Genomic DNA, 19757 nt, shown 5'->3' on the forward strand with positions numbered 1-19757 from the left:
ACAGACAGACAGACAGACAGACAGACAGACAGACAGACAGACAGACAGACAGACAGACAGACAGACAGACAGACAGACAGACAGACAGACAGACAGACAGACAGACAGACAGACAGACAGACAGACAGACAGACAGACAGACAGACAGACAGACAGACAGACAGACAGACAGACAGACAGACAGACAGACAGACAGACAGACAGACAGACAGACAGACAGACAGACAGACAGACAGACAGACAGACAGACAGACAGACAGACAGACAGACAGACAGACAGACAGACAGACAGACAGACAGACAGACAGACAGACAGACAGACAGACAGACAGACAGACAGACAGACAGACAGACAGACAGACAGACAGACAGACAGACAGACAGACAGACAGACAGACAGACAGACAGACAGACAGACAGACAGACAGACAGACAGACAGACAGACAGACAGACAGACAGACAGACAGACAGACAGACAGACAGACAGACAGACAGACAGACAGACAGACAGACAGACAGACAGACAGACAGACAGACAGACAGACAGACAGACAGACAGACAGACAGACAGACAGACAGACAGACAGACAGACAGACAGACAGACAGACAGACAGACAGACAGACAGACAGACAGACAGACAGACAGACAGACAGACAGACAGACAGACAGACAGACAGACAGACAGACAGACAGACAGACAGACAGACAGACAGACAGACAGACAGACAGACAGACAGACAGACAGACAGACAGACAGACAGACAGACAGACAGACAGACAGACAGACAGACAGACAGACAGACAGACAGACAGACAGACAGACAGACAGACAGACAGACAGACAGACAGACAGACAGACAGACAGACAGACAGACAGACAGACAGACAGACAGACAGACAGACAGACAGACAGACAGACAGACAGACAGACAGACAGACAGACAGACAGACAGACAGACAGACAGACAGACAGACAGACAGACAGACAGACAGACAGACAGACAGACAGACAGACAGACAGACAGACAGACAGACAGACAGACAGACAGACAGACAGACAGACAGACAGACAGACAGACAGACAGACAGACAGACAGACAGACAGACAGACAGACAGACAGACAGACAGACAGACAGACAGACAGACAGACAGACAGACAGACAGACAGACAGACAGACAGACAGACAGACAGACAGACAGACAGACAGACAGACAGACAGACAGACAGACAGACAGACAGACAGACAGACAGACAGACAGACAGACAGACAGACAGACAGACAGACAGACAGACAGACAGACAGACAGACAGACAGACAGACAGACAGACAGACAGACAGACAGACAGACAGACAGACAGACAGACAGACAGACAGACAGACAGACAGACAGACAGACAGACAGACAGACAGACAGACAGACAGACAGACAGACAGACAGACAGACAGACAGACAGACAGACAGACAGACAGACAGACAGACAGACAGACAGACAGACAGACAGACAGACAGACAGACAGACAGACAGACAGACAGACAGACAGACAGACAGACAGACAGACAGACAGACAGACAGACAGACAGACAGACAGACAGACAGACAGACAGACAGACAGACAGACAGACAGACAGACAGACAGACAGACAGACAGACAGACAGACAGACAGACAGACAGACAGACAGACAGACAGACAGACAGACAGACAGACAGACAGACAGACAGACAGACAGACAGACAGACAGACAGACAGACAGACAGACAGACAGACAGACAGACAGACAGACAGACAGACAGACAGACAGACAGACAGACAGACAGACAGACAGACAGACAGACAGACAGACAGACAGACAGACAGACAGACAGACAGACAGACAGACAGACAGACAGACAGACAGACAGACAGACAGACAGACAGACAGACAGACAGACAGACAGACAGACAGACAGACAGACAGACAGACAGACAGACAGACAGACAGACAGACAGACAGACAGACAGACAGACAGACAGACAGACAGACAGACAGACAGACAGACAGACAGACAGACAGACAGACAGACAGACAGACAGACAGACAGACAGACAGACAGACAGACAGACAGACAGACAGACAGACAGACAGACAGACAGACAGACAGACAGACAGACAGACAGACAGACAGACAGACAGACAGACAGACAGACAGACAGACAGACAGACAGACAGACAGACAGACAGACAGACAGACAGACAGACAGACAGACAGACAGACAGACAGACAGACAGACAGACAGACAGACAGACAGACAGACAGACAGACAGACAGACAGACAGACAGACAGACAGACAGACAGACAGACAGACAGACAGACAGACAGACAGACAGACAGACAGACAGACAGACAGACAGACAGACAGACAGACAGACAGACAGACAGACAGACAGACAGACAGACAGACAGACAGACAGACAGACAGACAGACAGACAGACAGACAGACAGACAGACAGACAGACAGACAGACAGACAGACAGACAGACAGACAGACAGACAGACAGACAGACAGACAGACAGACAGACAGACAGACAGACAGACAGACAGACAGACAGACAGACAGACAGACAGACAGACAGACAGACAGACAGACAGACAGACAGACAGACAGACAGACAGACAGACAGACAGACAGACAGACAGACAGACAGACAGACAGACAGACAGACAGACAGACAGACAGACAGACAGACAGACAGACAGACAGACAGACAGACAGACAGACAGACAGACAGACAGACAGACAGACAGACAGACAGACAGACAGACAGACAGACAGACAGACAGACAGACAGACAGACAGACAGACAGACAGACAGACAGACAGACAGACAGACAGACAGACAGACAGACAGACAGACAGACAGACAGACAGACAGACAGACAGACAGACAGACAGACAGACAGACAGACAGACAGACAGACAGACAGACAGACAGACAGACAGACAGACAGACAGACAGACAGACAGACAGACAGACAGACAGACAGACAGACAGACAGACAGACAGACAGACAGACAGACAGACAGACAGACAGACAGACAGACAGACAGACAGACAGACAGACAGACAGACAGACAGACAGACAGACAGACAGACAGACAGACAGACAGACAGACAGACAGACAGACAGACAGACAGACAGACAGACAGACAGACAGACAGACAGACAGACAGACAGACAGACAGACAGACAGACAGACAGACAGACAGACAGACAGACAGACAGACAGACAGACAGACAGACAGACAGACAGACAGACAGACAGACAGACAGACAGACAGACAGACAGACAGACAGACAGACAGACAGACAGACAGACAGACAGACAGACAGACAGACAGACAGACAGACAGACAGACAGACAGACAGACAGACAGAAATGTACTAGTTTTGGCAGAATAAAACTGGATGACTTTTTTTTGGTCATTATCACTCCAAATCACAGTGTTTCTGATGGAATCGTTTTATTTATCGAAAATAAGCATCGCTAATTTTTGCGCCATTCGAAAGCTGGGACTTTCCCCTTTCTCTTGAGTCCAGATTTTAAATAATCCATGGGGGGGTCTAGAACAATTAATTTTTTAAAAGATTTCTTAACCTTTTCAATGGTTTTTTCAAAGACAAAATCATACTAATCACTATTAAAACGCTTGTCTTATCTTTAGCGTTAATCCAACTACATATAACGATAGCATGATCTTATGGGAAATTTTTCTGGCTACAATTTTGTAGAAGACATCAAAGTGATATAAATTGAGGGCAAAGAGTTGTAGTTCGAAAAATAAAGTGATTATTATATCATTTGGAAAATCTAATAAAACTTCTCATCACTGATTGTACCAAGACCAGGAAAAATATTCCACCAACTTAGTTATTGATTGTTGACTGTGTATTGAATGTTCAGGATGGTTTATTTACATTAAAAATCAATCTTTTGCATAAAATAGATCAAGATAATCTGCAGTAAAGAGCATTTAGGGAGTTTACTATTCCGGAAAAAATATACATTAAATCAACCACCAAAAATTGTTGAAAACAAAGTTTTTGTTGTTTTAATCGGAAAAATTCAAAACAAAAAACATTAGGTTCAGTTCTTATGCTTTACCAAAAGCGGAAGAAACACTTTTTAGAAAAATAAAAAATGTTGTTTATTCATTCTAAAAGTATTTCTTGGTTCAATAACAGTTGTTTGACTATGTTTATGTCTTTTCGAAATTGATGTGAGTAACGCAAAATTAGGCTTAATCTTTCAATTAGAAGTGCGTCAAATGAACTTGCAAGGTAGACTGGAAATGAGCAATTTTTATTTCCCAAAAACATGAATGCCTCTTGCTTTTGCTCAGGTTGTAGTTTAGAGCCGTATAATATTCCATGTATTTTATGTCTCTAATTAAAATTTTTAATTTTACTTTCGCTTTCTCTTCCATCGTTCTATATGCTATCACAGAAAGGCAAACTGGCCGAGTACTACAAGAACAAACCGAGCGACATCGACCGGTCGCTGCTGACGGTGATTCCGGAGGCGCCTCGAATATCACAGCAGGGTTTCCCATCGCACTTCGACTGGTCCATGTTCACCATCGATGCGGATACCGACGATGTAATGTCCTATTTGCAGGAAACATACTAGTTCACCCTGCAAATATTTCTTATTTATCCACTTTTTTCCCTTAATTTTGTAACCATTAGTATAACACAAACCAAACGTCATTGCCCGTAACCCATTTCAGAGCAACGGTTCGCAAACGAGAATGAAACCCTTTTTATCGCAAAATAACTTACTAGATAACGATGTAAATAGTAACAATAGTGTTTCCAAGTCTAAATCTGTGCACAATCTCACGAATGGGACGCTGACCGATCTCGCTAATGATAACGACGTCGACGCCGACATTGACGCCGCCACCAACGACAACGACGACGACGCCGACGCCGACAATGGTGGTGCGGCGGAAGTCGACGGGCAGGACCAGGGCGAGAAAAACAGCAAGTAACTATCACCATATCCGCTTTTCACCACAAGTGCTGTTTTGTGCTGTTGGGTGTTGCCATTCGGTGTTTGCGGTTGGTTCATTTTCTTTATTTTTTTCCATGGTGGGGTTTGTACTCCTATAAATGTGTGATTTTTGTTTGCTCTACCCTCGAATCGATAGGCTTATCCACAATAGTTTTGAAGTTTTTTTGTCAAATTAGATTTTTAAATTGAGAAAACATAAGAAGGAGTTATAAATTTACAAATAGTCTCAATACCTAACTAAAAGTTAGGTAATAAATATTCTAATATTAAAAATGTAACATATCCACCGGTATTCAAAAGAGCAACAATGACAAACATGTTTTTTTTTAATTTTTCTGAAGAAAATAGAGGAAAATCCTAAACGATTTTTGGACGTGTTGATCTATATAAGGTACACCGGGTTAAGTTCGGACGGTTTTTCACATAATTCAATTTTAAAAAATTATTCAAAAATTAGCAGTGGATCAATTTTTATAAAATAACGTTCATTGTGATGCAGAACATGTTGTTTACAAACGCTAAAGCGATGAGTTTGATAGCAGCAAAGCGAGAAAAGTTATCACGTAAATAGTTATGAACTGCTGGTGTCTTCACTTACCCCGCTTTATGGGGTAAGTGGGGACGGTAGATTTTCCCTTTGATTTTTTCAGGAAATTTTCATCAAATTTGTGTTTTCTTGGTTGAATACGTTACATTATTGCTCGAATCGTCTAGAATTTTTTTAAAAGTTCATGGTACTATTAGTATGGCATCTTTCAATGATTATTTAATTTATGTTGTAAACACAGGAGATCCGAATCGAAAATATACTTATTCCAGAACAAATAAGTACTTCACCCAACTTTTCATGACCCGAATGCTAAATATAGCTAAATTGTATGGGATTAAGGACAGAAAATTGAAAAAATGTGTAAACATTAAGTCTGTTTAAAGCTGTTCACACTTAACCAAGGTAGGGTTTGGAGACAAAATCTTAGTTTTTTTTTTTAAATGAACTCTTTTTTCCTCATTTTAAACAGTCGTTTCTTTCCGAACTGGTTGTTTCGAATGTAAGAATTGTTTCAATGTAGAGTTTTTCGTCAAGTGCCAACTAGTTAACGAGAAATTTGCATTTGAAAAAGATGCACTAGATGCAACTCGACAGCGTAGTTAAAAATAGAAAATTAACAAAATGTCGCTGTAAACATCCGTTATTGTAAGAATTGTACCTTTTTCACAGTTATTGGTTAAATTACTAGTAAATTGAACATTCTGCATTAAAAGATTGAAAAAATAGTGCACAGTATTGTTTTAATAGTCATCGTCCACACTTACCCCGGGGACCTTATATATAGTCTGATTCATCACATTGTATGGCCATACGCCATATGGCAATGTACTAAACCGCTGCAAGCTTTGTATAATTTTATAAATTTTTATACCTCTCATAACTTTTTTAGTAGTTTTTACAGCCGCAAATAGCAATATAAATTGTAGAAGCGATTAATGCAATCCTGAATTATCGCAACGAGTTTTAATTGTCTATAGAGATTTGTAAGGGAAAACAACTTTTTTCAATCAAAAATCACTAGAAATGTACTGAAAGTTAAATAAAATATAACTTTTTATTTTAAATATTCCTTGATTCTTGCAGTAAACTGCATATGAACAAACCATAAACCCAACTTGTACTATATTCGATGAAATACAAATATTTTTTTTATTTTTAAGAAGAGATTAATCACCGTAATTTATGTTTGTGATGTCCTTTTTAGTATGATCATCTTATGATTATGAAATTTTATACACGGATAGAAAGTTAAAAGAAATTTGAGATGGTGACGGTGACAATGAACGGGTAGAATTTATTTCAAAGCATTATCATCACATACCAAATTTTTGTTCAGCTACTTACTATGAAGTTGTAGATACAGATAGAGTTGCATCTACCACCACACATTAGTAGGTCAAGTGTGGTTCGCAATACAAGCGGAAACTTGTGAATTTACCGTAGTGTAACGTGAACTTACTTAATCCCACAATAAATAACTGTTAACAAACATGTTAGAAAATTGACATGAAATCGTATCAGAAATAATAACTTAAGTCGTTTACAATGGTGTTGTGAATCGTAATGCCAAATGCATTGCGAAAAGATCGTATAAAATGTTAGCTGAAGTCAGTTTAAATCGGATATGATAAAAAGTCCACCATGTTTGTGAATTTTGAAATGCTTTGTCACCGCACGAGCTTAAAGTGAGAAAATCATCGTCATGTTTTCTCAGCAATCAGCAGTGATGTCAACCTTTCAGATTTTGTCTGGATCTCCCAGACTTTTTGAACTTTCACCAGACATTTTTTCAGATTACCAGACTTCCAGATTTTTGACATTTTTTCCAGGCATTTCCAGACTATTGAGTTCGGACATGATTTTTTTTAACAAAACAGTTAAAGATCTAAATTTTGGTAGTATAATGGCAGGAAATGATTCGAATTAGTTATTGAATGCTACGAAGTTGGATGAAAAACAGAGAATTAAACGTAGAACTTAAACGTACTGCCGATACTACCACAATAGTCAGGCGTTGGTAGTGTATAGAATGATAATTATATTATCAAGCAATGAACTTCTGCAGTATTGCTATCTGGCGATCAAAAAAAAGTCATCACATGTACACTTCGCGATCCAGACTTTTCCAAACATTTTTTTCAAAATATTCCTGACTTTTTTCAAAAATAGTTTGCATCTCTGGCAATCAGATGGCTAAAAATCAGATGAGAAATGAGTAATATTGACCAAAACTGGAAAATATTCTCGCTGGAAACCAAGGTTGCCAACATTTTTTTTTCTGTTGATTTGAAATTGTCGATTGGATGATTTAGTGTGTATGATTTTCGCAAAGCAGTCCAAATTTTACTTAACAAACGAAGTTTATTTTTAAACCGACGTTTCGATATCGTGTGATATCAATATGTAATTATGATAGTGAAAGTGACAAAGAAATCAAAACAGTAGGGGAGAGTGGGGATACTTGATCCCCTTTTTTATTTTCACCATATCTTTTTGGAAAAATTTAACAACTCGCCGTCTTTGACATTTTCTGACAGCTTGTAACTTCAAGTTTCTTTGCTCCAAAAATAAGAACGATACTTGAACCCGTTGATGAACTAGAAGCATTTTCGTGGGAGTAAAAAAATTGCGATTTTTCTGAAGTTAGGAGAGACTTGATTCCCTATTGAAGGAGACTTGATCTTTTATTCAGGAAGCCCTAATCCTTGTATAAAAATCAAACAAAACCCCAAGATAAAATGTTAATTGACTATTTTGGTCATGTTTGTTCTCATTTCACAATTTATACCAGACATAGGAAGAAAATTTCATAACTTTGTCTCAACGCTAATAACATTGCATACTTAAAGGCGCTATTTTTTTTTATAATTAAGAGAAAATTAATTATTTTTGCTCTTTTCTTCAGACAATTGTTTGATAAATATTAGTTTTAAGATAAATATTAGTCATTTCATAATCAGCAATCATAACGATCAATTCAGAAGAAGAATATGCCGTTTGGAAGGGGGATCAATTGTACCCAACTCTAGGGGATCAATTGTACCCATAATCAACATTTTAGAAAACTTTTTCTGAAAAAAGTTGAGAGTTTTCCATTACTTTGAAAATTTGGCATTATGAAGTTCATTTTACGCTCGAACGACTGATATATTGGAACAAATATTTTTTTCATAATTTTCCCATGTAAGGAACATTTTAAAGTGATTAAAAAAGATCTTCAAGTTACATTTTGTGAAATTTTTCAAACAAAGTTCAATAACTCGAACAATTATTTTGTTAAAAATTTTTAAACTACAAGCATTGTTATTTTGCTCATTTTGGCACATTTTTCTAGAACATTTGATCATTCCAGTTTCGAGATATAGCTAAGGAATCAAGTATCCCCAGGGATCAAGTATCCTCATTCTCCCCTACGCTTTTACAAAAGCCAAAAAAAACAACGATGAATTTTTAACCCCTGAAGATGATATCATACGATATCGAACGTCGGTTTAAAAATAAACTTCGTTTGTTAAGTAAAATTTGGACTGCTTTGCCGAAAATCATACACATTTTTTATTCTTTTCAAAAATGAGGAACCGGTAAAATAAAAATTGGGATACGTTAGTGTAACGGAAATTTCGCTCAAAGTGATGACCATTTTTTGTTTGGTCGTCGATCCACATTTTCACTTCAGCAATGGTTTCTAATGCAGTTCCTTACTACCCATTTTTCAACACTTCACAAAAATCAGGCTTATCAGGCCCTAATTTTTAAATTAGGGAAATCCAATGGCTTATCAATTTGTCAGACTGAGCCTCGAAAAATCAGGCAAATCCTGAGAGATCAGGTACATTGCCATCTCTGCTGGCAACGATTTGAAGGCTATGAGAGCAAAATCGTGCACTCTCTCGCATTCTTCCGATAGGTACGAATCAGGTGTCGAATAAATCCCAATTGGTGTAGTTTCCGTCGCTTTAGAAAGAAATTTAATTAATGTATGTTTATTTTAAATTGTCAATTTCGATTTGAAATTCAATAAACCTTTTGTATTGAAACTCAAATTTTCACATACAAAACCCTACCTCGTCTTTAAAATTGGTTTTTATTAGGAACAAGTTCATTCATTAAAAGGTGGGAGAAGAGTCTTCACTGATTTACAAAGAGAAATTCTCATCAACACCAACGGGCACTACTTACAAGATCGACATTTTTATAAACAAAGAAAACGTATTTCTAAAAGAATAGTTCAGTTAGATTTTTTTTTGGAAAAATAGAAATTATATGAGCTTGAAAAATTATAGAAAAAGTGTAGCCGTGTGATGTGACTGTTTTTCGTAGAATTAGCATTGGTATTCGTGCAAGTCAAGGCCGTGCGATCGAGGGGGGGGGGGGTTAAGGGGTTTAACTCCCAACAACCCCATGGGGGGCCCCCATGAAGGTGTTAAATAAGTGTTAATAAGAAAGTCAGAATTTTTTTTGCCTACGGCGGTAATCTTAAATCACCCTAGGCTTGAGACAGGCTAAAATTTCATTGATTTACAGGTTTGAACAAATTTTGTTAAATGTATTAATTATTTTAAACTTTTTCCAGTAATATCAGAAATACTTGTAGATAATGTAATTCCAAATTCTTTTTAAACTGTAGAAGAGACTTTTTGGATCATGCATCATCATCTTTGGAATATTATTCCTTAATTGAATTAAATGGGTATAGTGAACAAATTCAGAATTTTCATCTGTAACCGTAGATTTGTTACTTCATCAGTTGTTAATGATTTATTTCGCTTAAAACTGATACATTTTATATTTTATAACTCCATATCACCAAATCCATTCAATCATACGCATCAAAATGCAGTTCATTTTGCAGTTTTCAAAAATAAAAAACCGAGTTAAACTATTTTAATTTTACGAATTTTTTTTCTTAAGCTTGTCTTCTTTTTTCAAATCTGAATTTTTGAGTGAAAACATAATCTTTTGCCTTTGAAACAAAATTTCCAATAAGAAAAACATAGTTTCCACCTTATGTCCTTTTTAGGGCCCAATATTCCAATTGATAGCGTCAAAATATTCAGATCTTAAAATTTTAAACTTTAAAACCTTTGATTGAAAAATTATAAAAGTTTCTCCTCATATTTAATAATGTTTTTATCATCGATCATGGTTTTAATTTATCTTATCTTTAATTGATGTGATTCGAAGAAACAACTTTCAAGTTAAATTTTAATGCGCAATTTTAACTAGATTTGTACTATTTTTTGCTTTGAATATTTACAACAAATTTTTTGATTTTATAAGTTTCTTTTTGATCATTTCCCAATCTGTAATTTGTCAGTATAATTCAACATTTTGTATTAGAAATATATGTATAAAGTTATTATTTTGAACTCCAGAACTTTTTTGCCTTTTATGTTAATTTGTGGACGAATTTTGATATTGACAAGGGATTTATCTTTCACTTTGATCACTGGCAGTCTTGAAATTATTTTTTTGCCTAATCAAGAATTCACATTTCTAATCGTGATAATTTTTTTTTTTGCAAAATTCAAAATAGTACAGTGGATTTTTTAATCAACCCTACCATTGAAAATGAAGAAAAGAAATGTAAAATAAGATGAATAATAAATCACACTCATTATAATTTTTCCAACAATTTTTTATCATGGTTAATTTTGTACGTGATCTGACATTTATTTGCAAATTCATATTTTGTTAAAATCTGGTGTTATATTTTATGCAATCTTTATCTGTGTAAAAGTTCTTATTTTTGAAGCTTTATTCAAAATTTTGATTTGCATTCCTTTTTAGTGTTTCAGAAATATTGATTTCAACTTTGATATCTAGACTGCTTAGAATTTATTTTCAAGCAAATTTCTAGTTCCGAATAAGGATCATCATTTTGAATGGTTCATCAATAACTTACCGGAAAGAGCATTGGTTTGGAACATTCATTTTTAAAATTATGATTAATTTTATTAATATAATTTATTATTTTTTGAGTTTGTGTGATAATTATAAGTAAGAAAATGGTTTAGAATCAATTTACTTATTTCTTGTGTATTTTTGGTATTGTTATTATTTTCGGCTAAATTTGAATTTCGAAACCCCCCAAAAAACTTAACTTTTTCATCTTCATATCATATGTTAATTTATGAAGAGTTTAACGTTCATTTGTTATGTTTTGTTAATTTAATTGATCGATCTTATCGGTGAGAATTACATTCCTTTAGTAAGAATATTTCAAGATTATGAAAATTATATGAGAACAGAAAGTTAGGAGAAATGAATAGATATTGAAAATGAGCGAGAAGAAATTTGATTAGAACCATTTTCATCATATCTCATAAGGCTGGAACAAATATCAATATCTTCTTTTGTCACCCCCCCCCCCTTCGAAATTTCCAAAAACCCGAAGGGGGAAATAAATAAAGTTTCAAGTATTTAATGTAAATTTCGAGAACAAATTCAAGAATCCAAAAGATTACAAGGCGAAAAAAACCAATTTTGGAAGATGGAAGTTATTTCACCTTTTGTATTCTTGATTTTATTGAATTTTTCGATGAAAAATTACTTGTTTTTTAGGTTTTGTGTAATGATATTGTATACAACTCTGTTGCATACAAGCTTTCGATCCCTCCCTGGGGATACTTGATTCTTCAGCTATGTATATCTCGAAATTGGAATGTTTTACATAGATCAAATGTTCTAGAAAAATTTGCCAAATAGAACAAAACATTAAACCTGTTATCTAAAAAATATTTCAAAATTTTTATTTTTGAGTTATTGCACTTTTTTATAAAAAACCTAACAATATTTAATTCAAGATCTTTTTTATCACATTAAAATGTTTAAATGTCCGTCATTATTTTTGTTGTCCTTATTAGAGAGACTTTCAGCCTTTGGCTGGTTCGTCTCTAGTACATGAAAACCTTTTAATAAAAATATTCATTCCAATAACTCAATCGTTAGAGTACGATATGAACCTCGTAATGCCATATTTTCAAAGCAATAGTAAACTCTATTTTCCTTAAGAAAAAGTTTTCCAAAAAAATATACTCGCTTGATTCCTCGAGTCCTAAAAACTATATTTTTCATGTGAATGGATGTTGATCATTGTTTAGCACGAAATTATAAATATTTATCAAATGACTAATATTTATCCATTACTTCCCGATAAAAAAAACTCAAAAAGTGCTTTTATCTAAAAAAAATGAAAAATTGCGCCTATAAGTATGCAATGAATACAGGATGTTGCCGAAATCAAACAGGTTTTTGTCACTTTTTTATTTTAATTTTTTATTTTAAGTTTATCAAAATTCAAGTAAATCATGATATTAACATAATTTTTTTTTTTAAATTGGCTCAGCTTTAAGCAGTTTTGGCTGGTTTTAAGCAGCAAAACATGGAATTTTTTACTGTTTAAAACTAGTATAACTGGGCCAAATTAAAGAATAATAATGCTAATATTACTTTTTACATTAATTTTGATTAATTTTAAATGAAAATAGAAAATAAGAAAGTGACAAAAAAATCTTCTTTTTTGGATGTTGCCAAAAACAAACGGATTTGCTCGGATGTTGCCATAATCGAACGGGGTCTGTATCAGATTTGTTTTAGTCCCACGAAAAAGCTTCTAGGTCATCTATGGGTTCATGTATCGATCAAACTTTTGCAGCATATAAAGTTGAACCACACGCTGTCAGAAAATGCAGACGGCGATCTCCAAAATTTTTCCTAAAAGATATGATGAAAATAAGAAAAAAGGGATCAAGTATCCCCATTCGCCGCCATAGTCTCGCTCAAATTAATAAAAATTACTACTCCTTAGTTTGTTCGTTATGTAAGCTCATCAATTCAATCCCACTGATTCCAACTCTGGCCTCTCTTTTGGGTCAACTTCCTTTACTTCTTCAATACTCTCTGGAACCACTCTGCAATAAACAAAATGAACACGCTTAGGAACAGTGAAAAAGTTTCAAGCTTGGGTCAATTTTGATTCAGTTTACTATGTTTAGCTTTTATGAACTTATCACAATTGAAAAAAATATATTCAAATTGATTTTCTCAAAGTGGTACAAACAGATTCAAGGAAAACAATTGAACAGTCACGTGTTTGTGTATGGTGTTTCTATGTCAATCACCCTTCATCGCTAATTTTCAAACACTAATTTAAACACCACATTTTGTACTCTTCATACGAAAACTTCACTCTGAAACAACTCAACAAACCGAACAAAACAAAAACCTACGCACCCCCAGTGAACCACCTGAAGAAGAAGAAGAACCGGCCAAAGTGAATGGAGACATCGATGCGGACACAAACGAAGAACCCGACTACGGCGCCGATGAATATGATGAGGAGGAAAGTAAACCCACTACTGATGAAGATACGCCACAGGTAGAATTTTGCATGACTAGTTTTACTTCATGGTTTAATTTTACCCAAATACCCTCTTCCCCCTCCCTCTCAGGGGACCAGGGACTCGGTTTGTTTTCTGAATGCTAATTTTTTTCTCGAGAACGGTTTCCGCAAATTTTATTGAAATAGTGGCGCAGCAAATCGTTTTGAGTTTTTTTTGTACCGAAACATTCAGATTCTTAGCGCTTATATTTTCGTTCAACTTAGAGATGCGTTTCAATTTTTTAAACAAGCACCGTAGAGGTATGGAAATACTAGCAGACTGTACAGAATCTATACTTTGTTGTTCGTATGATGTACGTTTAGATTGAACATGTTTAGAAAATAGTTTCGTGTTTTTGACATGGTAATATGGAAAACTTCTAAATTTAGTCAAACAGAATCCCGTTCTTGCATTCTGCTGCATTTTATACATATCATATTTCAGCACAGCTTTGATTCATTTCACTCAAACAATTCGTTATTTTTAATATTATTCAAAAATAAATATCAATTAACCTTACTCATTGTTACCAGACGAAAAACACATTGTTTGGCAAAGTAAAATATGATGAAAACATACCTTGTGTTAAAAATTAGAAAAAAAAACGTTAGTACTTGAAAAATACAATTTTTTAAATAAAAAATCGTTAAAACGTTATAATATAACGAGATTATTACAAAGTTTTTGATAGAAACACTAAAAAACTGGTAGCTTCACAATTTAACACAGAATTAAATCTAAAAATTCGGGAACGGTCGCCGAAATCACGGATTAATCTTTTATACAAACAACAGAATCTGTGCCACAGAATACAGATTTTTGAACTTTTTCACAGAATTCACGAATTCTCTAAATGTTTCAAACGTATTCTCAAAAACAAATTGACATGGGATTTTTATGACTTTGGATTTCGTTTTCACTCACATTGGTGGAAAAGTTTATGATCATTCATATGTATCAATATGAATTTTTACCAAGAAAATTGTAATAAAAATACTCAAGTTTATAAGGCTTGATATGAATTTCACATTCATAGAAAACATTAAAGAAAACTGTCACCAAATTTTGGGCTCAATTCAAAGAATTACTGTTCTTTTTTGTCACAAAACCAGAATTCAGAATTCAGATTCCGGAATTCGGAGTTCAGAATTCAGAATTCAGAGTTCAGAATTCAGAATTAAGAATTCAGAATTCAGAATTCAGAATTCAGAATTCAGAATTCAGAATTCAGAATTCAGAATTCGGAATTCAGAATTCAGAATTCAGAATTCAGAATTCGGAATTTGGAATTTGGAATTTGGAATTTAGAATTTGGAATTCGGAATTCGAAATTCGGAATTCAGAATTCGGAATTCGGAATTCGGAATTCGGAATTCGGAATTCGGAATTCGGAATTCGGAATTCGGAATTCTGAATTCTGAATTCTGAATTCTGAATTCTGAATTCTGAATTCTGAATTCTGAATTCTGAATTCTGAATTCTGAACGTTAGTCAGAATTCAGAATTCAGAATTCAGAATTCAGAATTCAGAATTCAGAATTCAGAATTCAGAATTCAGAATTCAGAATTCAGAATTCAGAATTCAGAATTCAGAATTCAGAATTCAGAATTCAGAATTCAGAATTCAGAATTCAGAATTCAGAATTCAGAATTCAGAATTCAGAATTCAGAATTCAGAATTCAGAATTCAGAATTCAGAATTCAGAATTCAGAATTCAGAATTCAGAATTCAGAATTCAGAATTCAGAATTCAGAATTCAGAATTCAGAATTCAGAATTCAGAATTCAGAATTCAGAATTCAGAATTCAGAATTCAGAATTCAGAATTCAGAATTCAGAATTCAGAATTCAGAATTCAGAATTCAGAATTCAGAATTCAGAATTCAGAATTCAGAATTCAGAATTCAGAATTCAGAATTCAGAATTCAGAATTCAGAATTCAGAATTCAGAATTCTGAATTCTGAATTCTGAATTCTGAATTCTGAATTCTGAATTCTGAATTCTGAATTCTGAATTCTGAATTCTGAATTCTGAATTCTGAATTCTGAATTCTGAATTCTGAATTCTGAATTCTGAATTCTGAATTCTGAATTCTGAATTCTGAATTCTGAATTCTGAATTCTGAATTCTGAATTCTGAATTCTGAATTCTGAATTCTGAATTCTGACTAACGTTCAGAATTCAGAATTCAGAATTCAGAATTCAGAATTCAGAATTCAGAATTCAGAATTCAGAATTCAGAATTCAGAATTCCGAATTCCGAATTCCGAATTCCGAATTCCGAATTCCGAATTCAGAAATTCAGAATTCAGAGTTCAGAATTCAGAATTCAGAATTAAAAATTCAGAATTAAGAATTCATTTTGGAATAAATCTATCAAGTTTGAGTGATTATTGTTAATGATGGAAAATATAAATTGCGAAATTATGAAAATTCCTCATCCATTCCTAATTTCGTAAAAAGCTTAAATTCGCAATATTTGCTTTACCAATTATTGTGGTTAGTATGAAAAAAGAAAGGTTATATAGTTTATATTTTAAAGTTTTTTTTTTTGGATTTGTGATGTGGGGATTTTTTTTTATTATCTGACGGGTTTGCGCCGGGGGTCTTCAGATTTTCCCCAAAATTGAAAATTTGGTTCATTTTTGCGACTTAAAAACACATGTATTTTTTCAGATTTCTAACATTTTTATTTTTTGAGTTAGCTTCGGTTAGATTTTTTTGTCAATAAAAAATAACCATTTTTCAAAGCTACATAACTCTGTTATTTTTCAACGGATATTATAAAATAGCACATCAAAATGCATTGAAATTTTATCAGCTTTCCAAATAAAATAGCTGGAAAAAAATAAATAAAGACCTTCAACATGAAAAGTTGTAAATAAACTTTAAACGGCGTCTAAAAGTACCGGCTGCACCACCGAATATTTTGCAAAAAATACCATTGAATAGCTCAATTTATGATGCAACTTTCATCTGAAGACACCAAAGTGGGCCATCAACTCCTTGAAGAGTTATGATAGAAATAATGGCAACAAATCTCTTTTTTTGCATCGAAAACAAACAATGGTCGAACAATTGCACTAACATATGGAGTGAGCGCGTACTTCTAACAACATGGAAACAAAAGAACTTTTCAAAGCAGGTGAAAACATTTTTTTTGTGCTTTGTAGACTGCCCCTACTCGCATAACAGTCCCATATAAATTTTCGTCATTTTAGGTCAACATAGGGATTCAAAATAAAACACTAAAAAAAGAGGTTTTGTTCTACAAATTTCGAAAAAATATCAATTTGCGGCTGTCCTATATGAAATATACCCGAATAACAGTTCCATGAAATACCACGGATTTGGTTACTTTTCAACGCTTCTTTCGGCAAAATAGTCTTTGATTTATTGCTTTGAATCATTCAAAACAAATTTAACTCACTTGATGTCGAATGATGCACACGAGTTTTCGAAGGCAGGTCTGACTTCCTTAGGAATGATTTCCTGAGCGAAAAACTATCGGACGCAATCAAAAATCGTAAAAAGATCCAACTTACAATGTGGAATTTACGATATTTTGTATGTTCTTTTTCTGACAATTGCATTTAGAAGTTCAAAAATGATCAAATATAAGTCTTAGAAAGTAGCTTTGTGAGAAATAAATATTCTGTATGGGACTGTTATGCGAGTAGATTTGAAAAAGGTTTCAAATATGGTCGATTAACAGTCCCATAATGAATAAAAATGGTGCTCTCGACCTTACCAATAACTTAATTTCGAAAATTTCAAGTCTTACGATTTATTATGACAACCTAGAAACGATTTTCGTTTATGCCGAAAGTGGTGATCACAATTTAAGAATGTATTCCAAAACAGGAAAAGCTGATTTTCTCGCTTGCTTGTTTTTGCATATGGGACTGTTATGAAAGTAGGGGCGGTAGAGTGTTGCAGCTAAACTGACTTCATATTATATCCAAAAATCTTATAACGTATTCGTTTATACCCAGTTTTGCACCAGGTCACAACAAGTTTTGCAAATTTTGCTGTCATTTTTCGAAGTTTATGCACTCAGTTTTGCATCCGTAATTCCCCAGATTTGATTTAAAATGGACGGTGGAACACTGAAGATTCGATTGTGAGCGATCGAGGTAGCAAAACACTGACGACGAATTATGTTCGTTCTAGTATGGTAAACCTCAAAACTGGGCGAATGGAGAAAACGAATACGGTAAAAGTATCATATTTTCAATGTCATATTACCTACAATGGGAATGATGCTGTTTACAGCCTGGGCTGGCCATACTGAGCTCTTCGATTATTTCTACATTTGTGCCACACTCTTTGTTAATGATCAATGGGAAAGGATTTTGGTGTCCAGTGCTTAGCTCCCGATATAAAAACTATGTAAAGCACGTCTATATTTCATTTTTTAATCACATTTTTGTGATCCCAAACACAGGGACTGAACCTTCTACTATTGGCATTGATTATGCTTCACTATGACCGTTGATCGAAAAGTTAATAAGTTATATAGCATATGACCAAGTTGTAAAAGCAACATTTCCATTATTTGTTATATCACATTAACAATACGATACTAAGAATTTTGGTTAAAATTTTAAGTCAGTTATGCTGCAAATACTCTACAAAGCACGAAAAAGTAGTGCTTTATACCTGCTTTGGTAAGTCCTTTTGTTTCCATGTTGTTAGAAGTGCGCGCTTACTTCATATAAGTGTGCAGTTGTTCGACCATTGTTTGTTTTCGTCGCAAAAAAAGAGATTTATCGTCATTATTTCTTTCATAACTCTTCAAGGAGTTGATGGCCCACTTTGGTGTCTTCAGATGAAAGTTGCATCATAAATTGAGCTATTCAATGGTATCTTTTGCAAAATATTCGGTGGTGCAGCCGGTACTTTTAGACGCCATTTAAAGTTTATTTACAACTTTTCATGTTGAAGGTCTTTATTTATTTTTTTTTCAGCTATTTTATTTGGAAAGCTGATAAAATTTCAATGCATTTTGATGTGCTATTTTATAATATCCGTTGAAAAATAACAGAGTTATGTAGCTTTGCAAAATGGTTATTTTTTATTGACAAAAAAATCTAACCGAAGCTAACTCAAAAAATAAAAATGTTAGAAATCTGAAAAAATACATGTGTTTTTAAGTCGCAAAAATGAACCAAATTTTCAATTTTGGGGAAAATCTGAAGACCCCCGGCGCAAATTGTCAGATAATAAAAAAAAATCCCCATGTACAAGTTTTCCACTTTCATTTTGAATTCGTTCCCTTATTTATTCTTCAATTTTATGTTTCTGACATTGGGAAAAATAGAAGACTGCTCCACTGATTATTAATCTTTTTTATAAATTTGAAATATTATTGATGATATTAAATAATTCAACAAAAGCTTTGAGCATAGTTTTGAATCCAGCTCACAAAACTTTTTTCGGTTACACTTTTTAACTTTTTACATTTTCAAGAGAATTCAAAAGGAAGCTATTTTTTTGATTGACAGCAAGCAAATTAATCTTTGTTCAATTCTAGCACCATTGATGTTTCCAACTTTAAGCCCTTTCAATACTTGCATATTGTTCAGAGGAACCCTGAGACGTTCAAATTCAGGGCTAAACACTTGCACTTTCCTTGTTTTAAAGAGCAAACAACGAATTCAAGAATGTTTAAACGAAAGCAAACTTTATCTAACTTTGGAAAAAAATCGAACTTTTGAGGAATCAAACAAACTCAGTATCACAAATCTTCAA

The 19757-nt window shown here is 34.8% G+C and overlaps 2 protein-coding genes across 10 annotated transcripts in view; both read left to right on the forward strand.

Annotated features, from left to right (window-relative positions):
* Positions 1 to 19757, forward strand: part of LOC129741846 (uncharacterized) — a 138891-nt gene that overhangs the window by 76954 nt on the left and 42180 nt on the right. For 6 of the 9 annotated variants that reach the window (XM_055733639.1, XM_055733642.1, XM_055733645.1 and 3 more), the window contains 3 exons: positions 4499 to 4651; positions 4782 to 5041; positions 13860 to 13998. In XM_055733639.1, coding sequence (XP_055589614.1) covers positions 4499 to 4651; positions 4782 to 5041; positions 13860 to 13998 — 552 coding nt within the window. Of the gene's footprint in view, positions 1 to 4498; positions 4652 to 4781; positions 5042 to 5100; positions 5116 to 13859; positions 13999 to 19757 lie in introns of those variants that run through there. The other 3 variants (XM_055733640.1, XM_055733646.1, XM_055733648.1) reach the window with 3 other exon arrangements.
* Positions 1 to 19757, forward strand: part of LOC129741851 (DNA-binding protein RFXANK) — a 134388-nt gene that overhangs the window by 63637 nt on the left and 50994 nt on the right. The gene's annotated exons all lie outside the window — the stretch shown is intronic.

The sequence above is a fragment of the Uranotaenia lowii genome, chromosome 2, assembly GCF_029784155.1.
Source record: "Uranotaenia lowii strain MFRU-FL chromosome 2, ASM2978415v1, whole genome shotgun sequence".
Lineage (NCBI taxonomy): Eukaryota > Metazoa > Arthropoda > Insecta > Diptera > Culicidae > Uranotaenia > Uranotaenia lowii.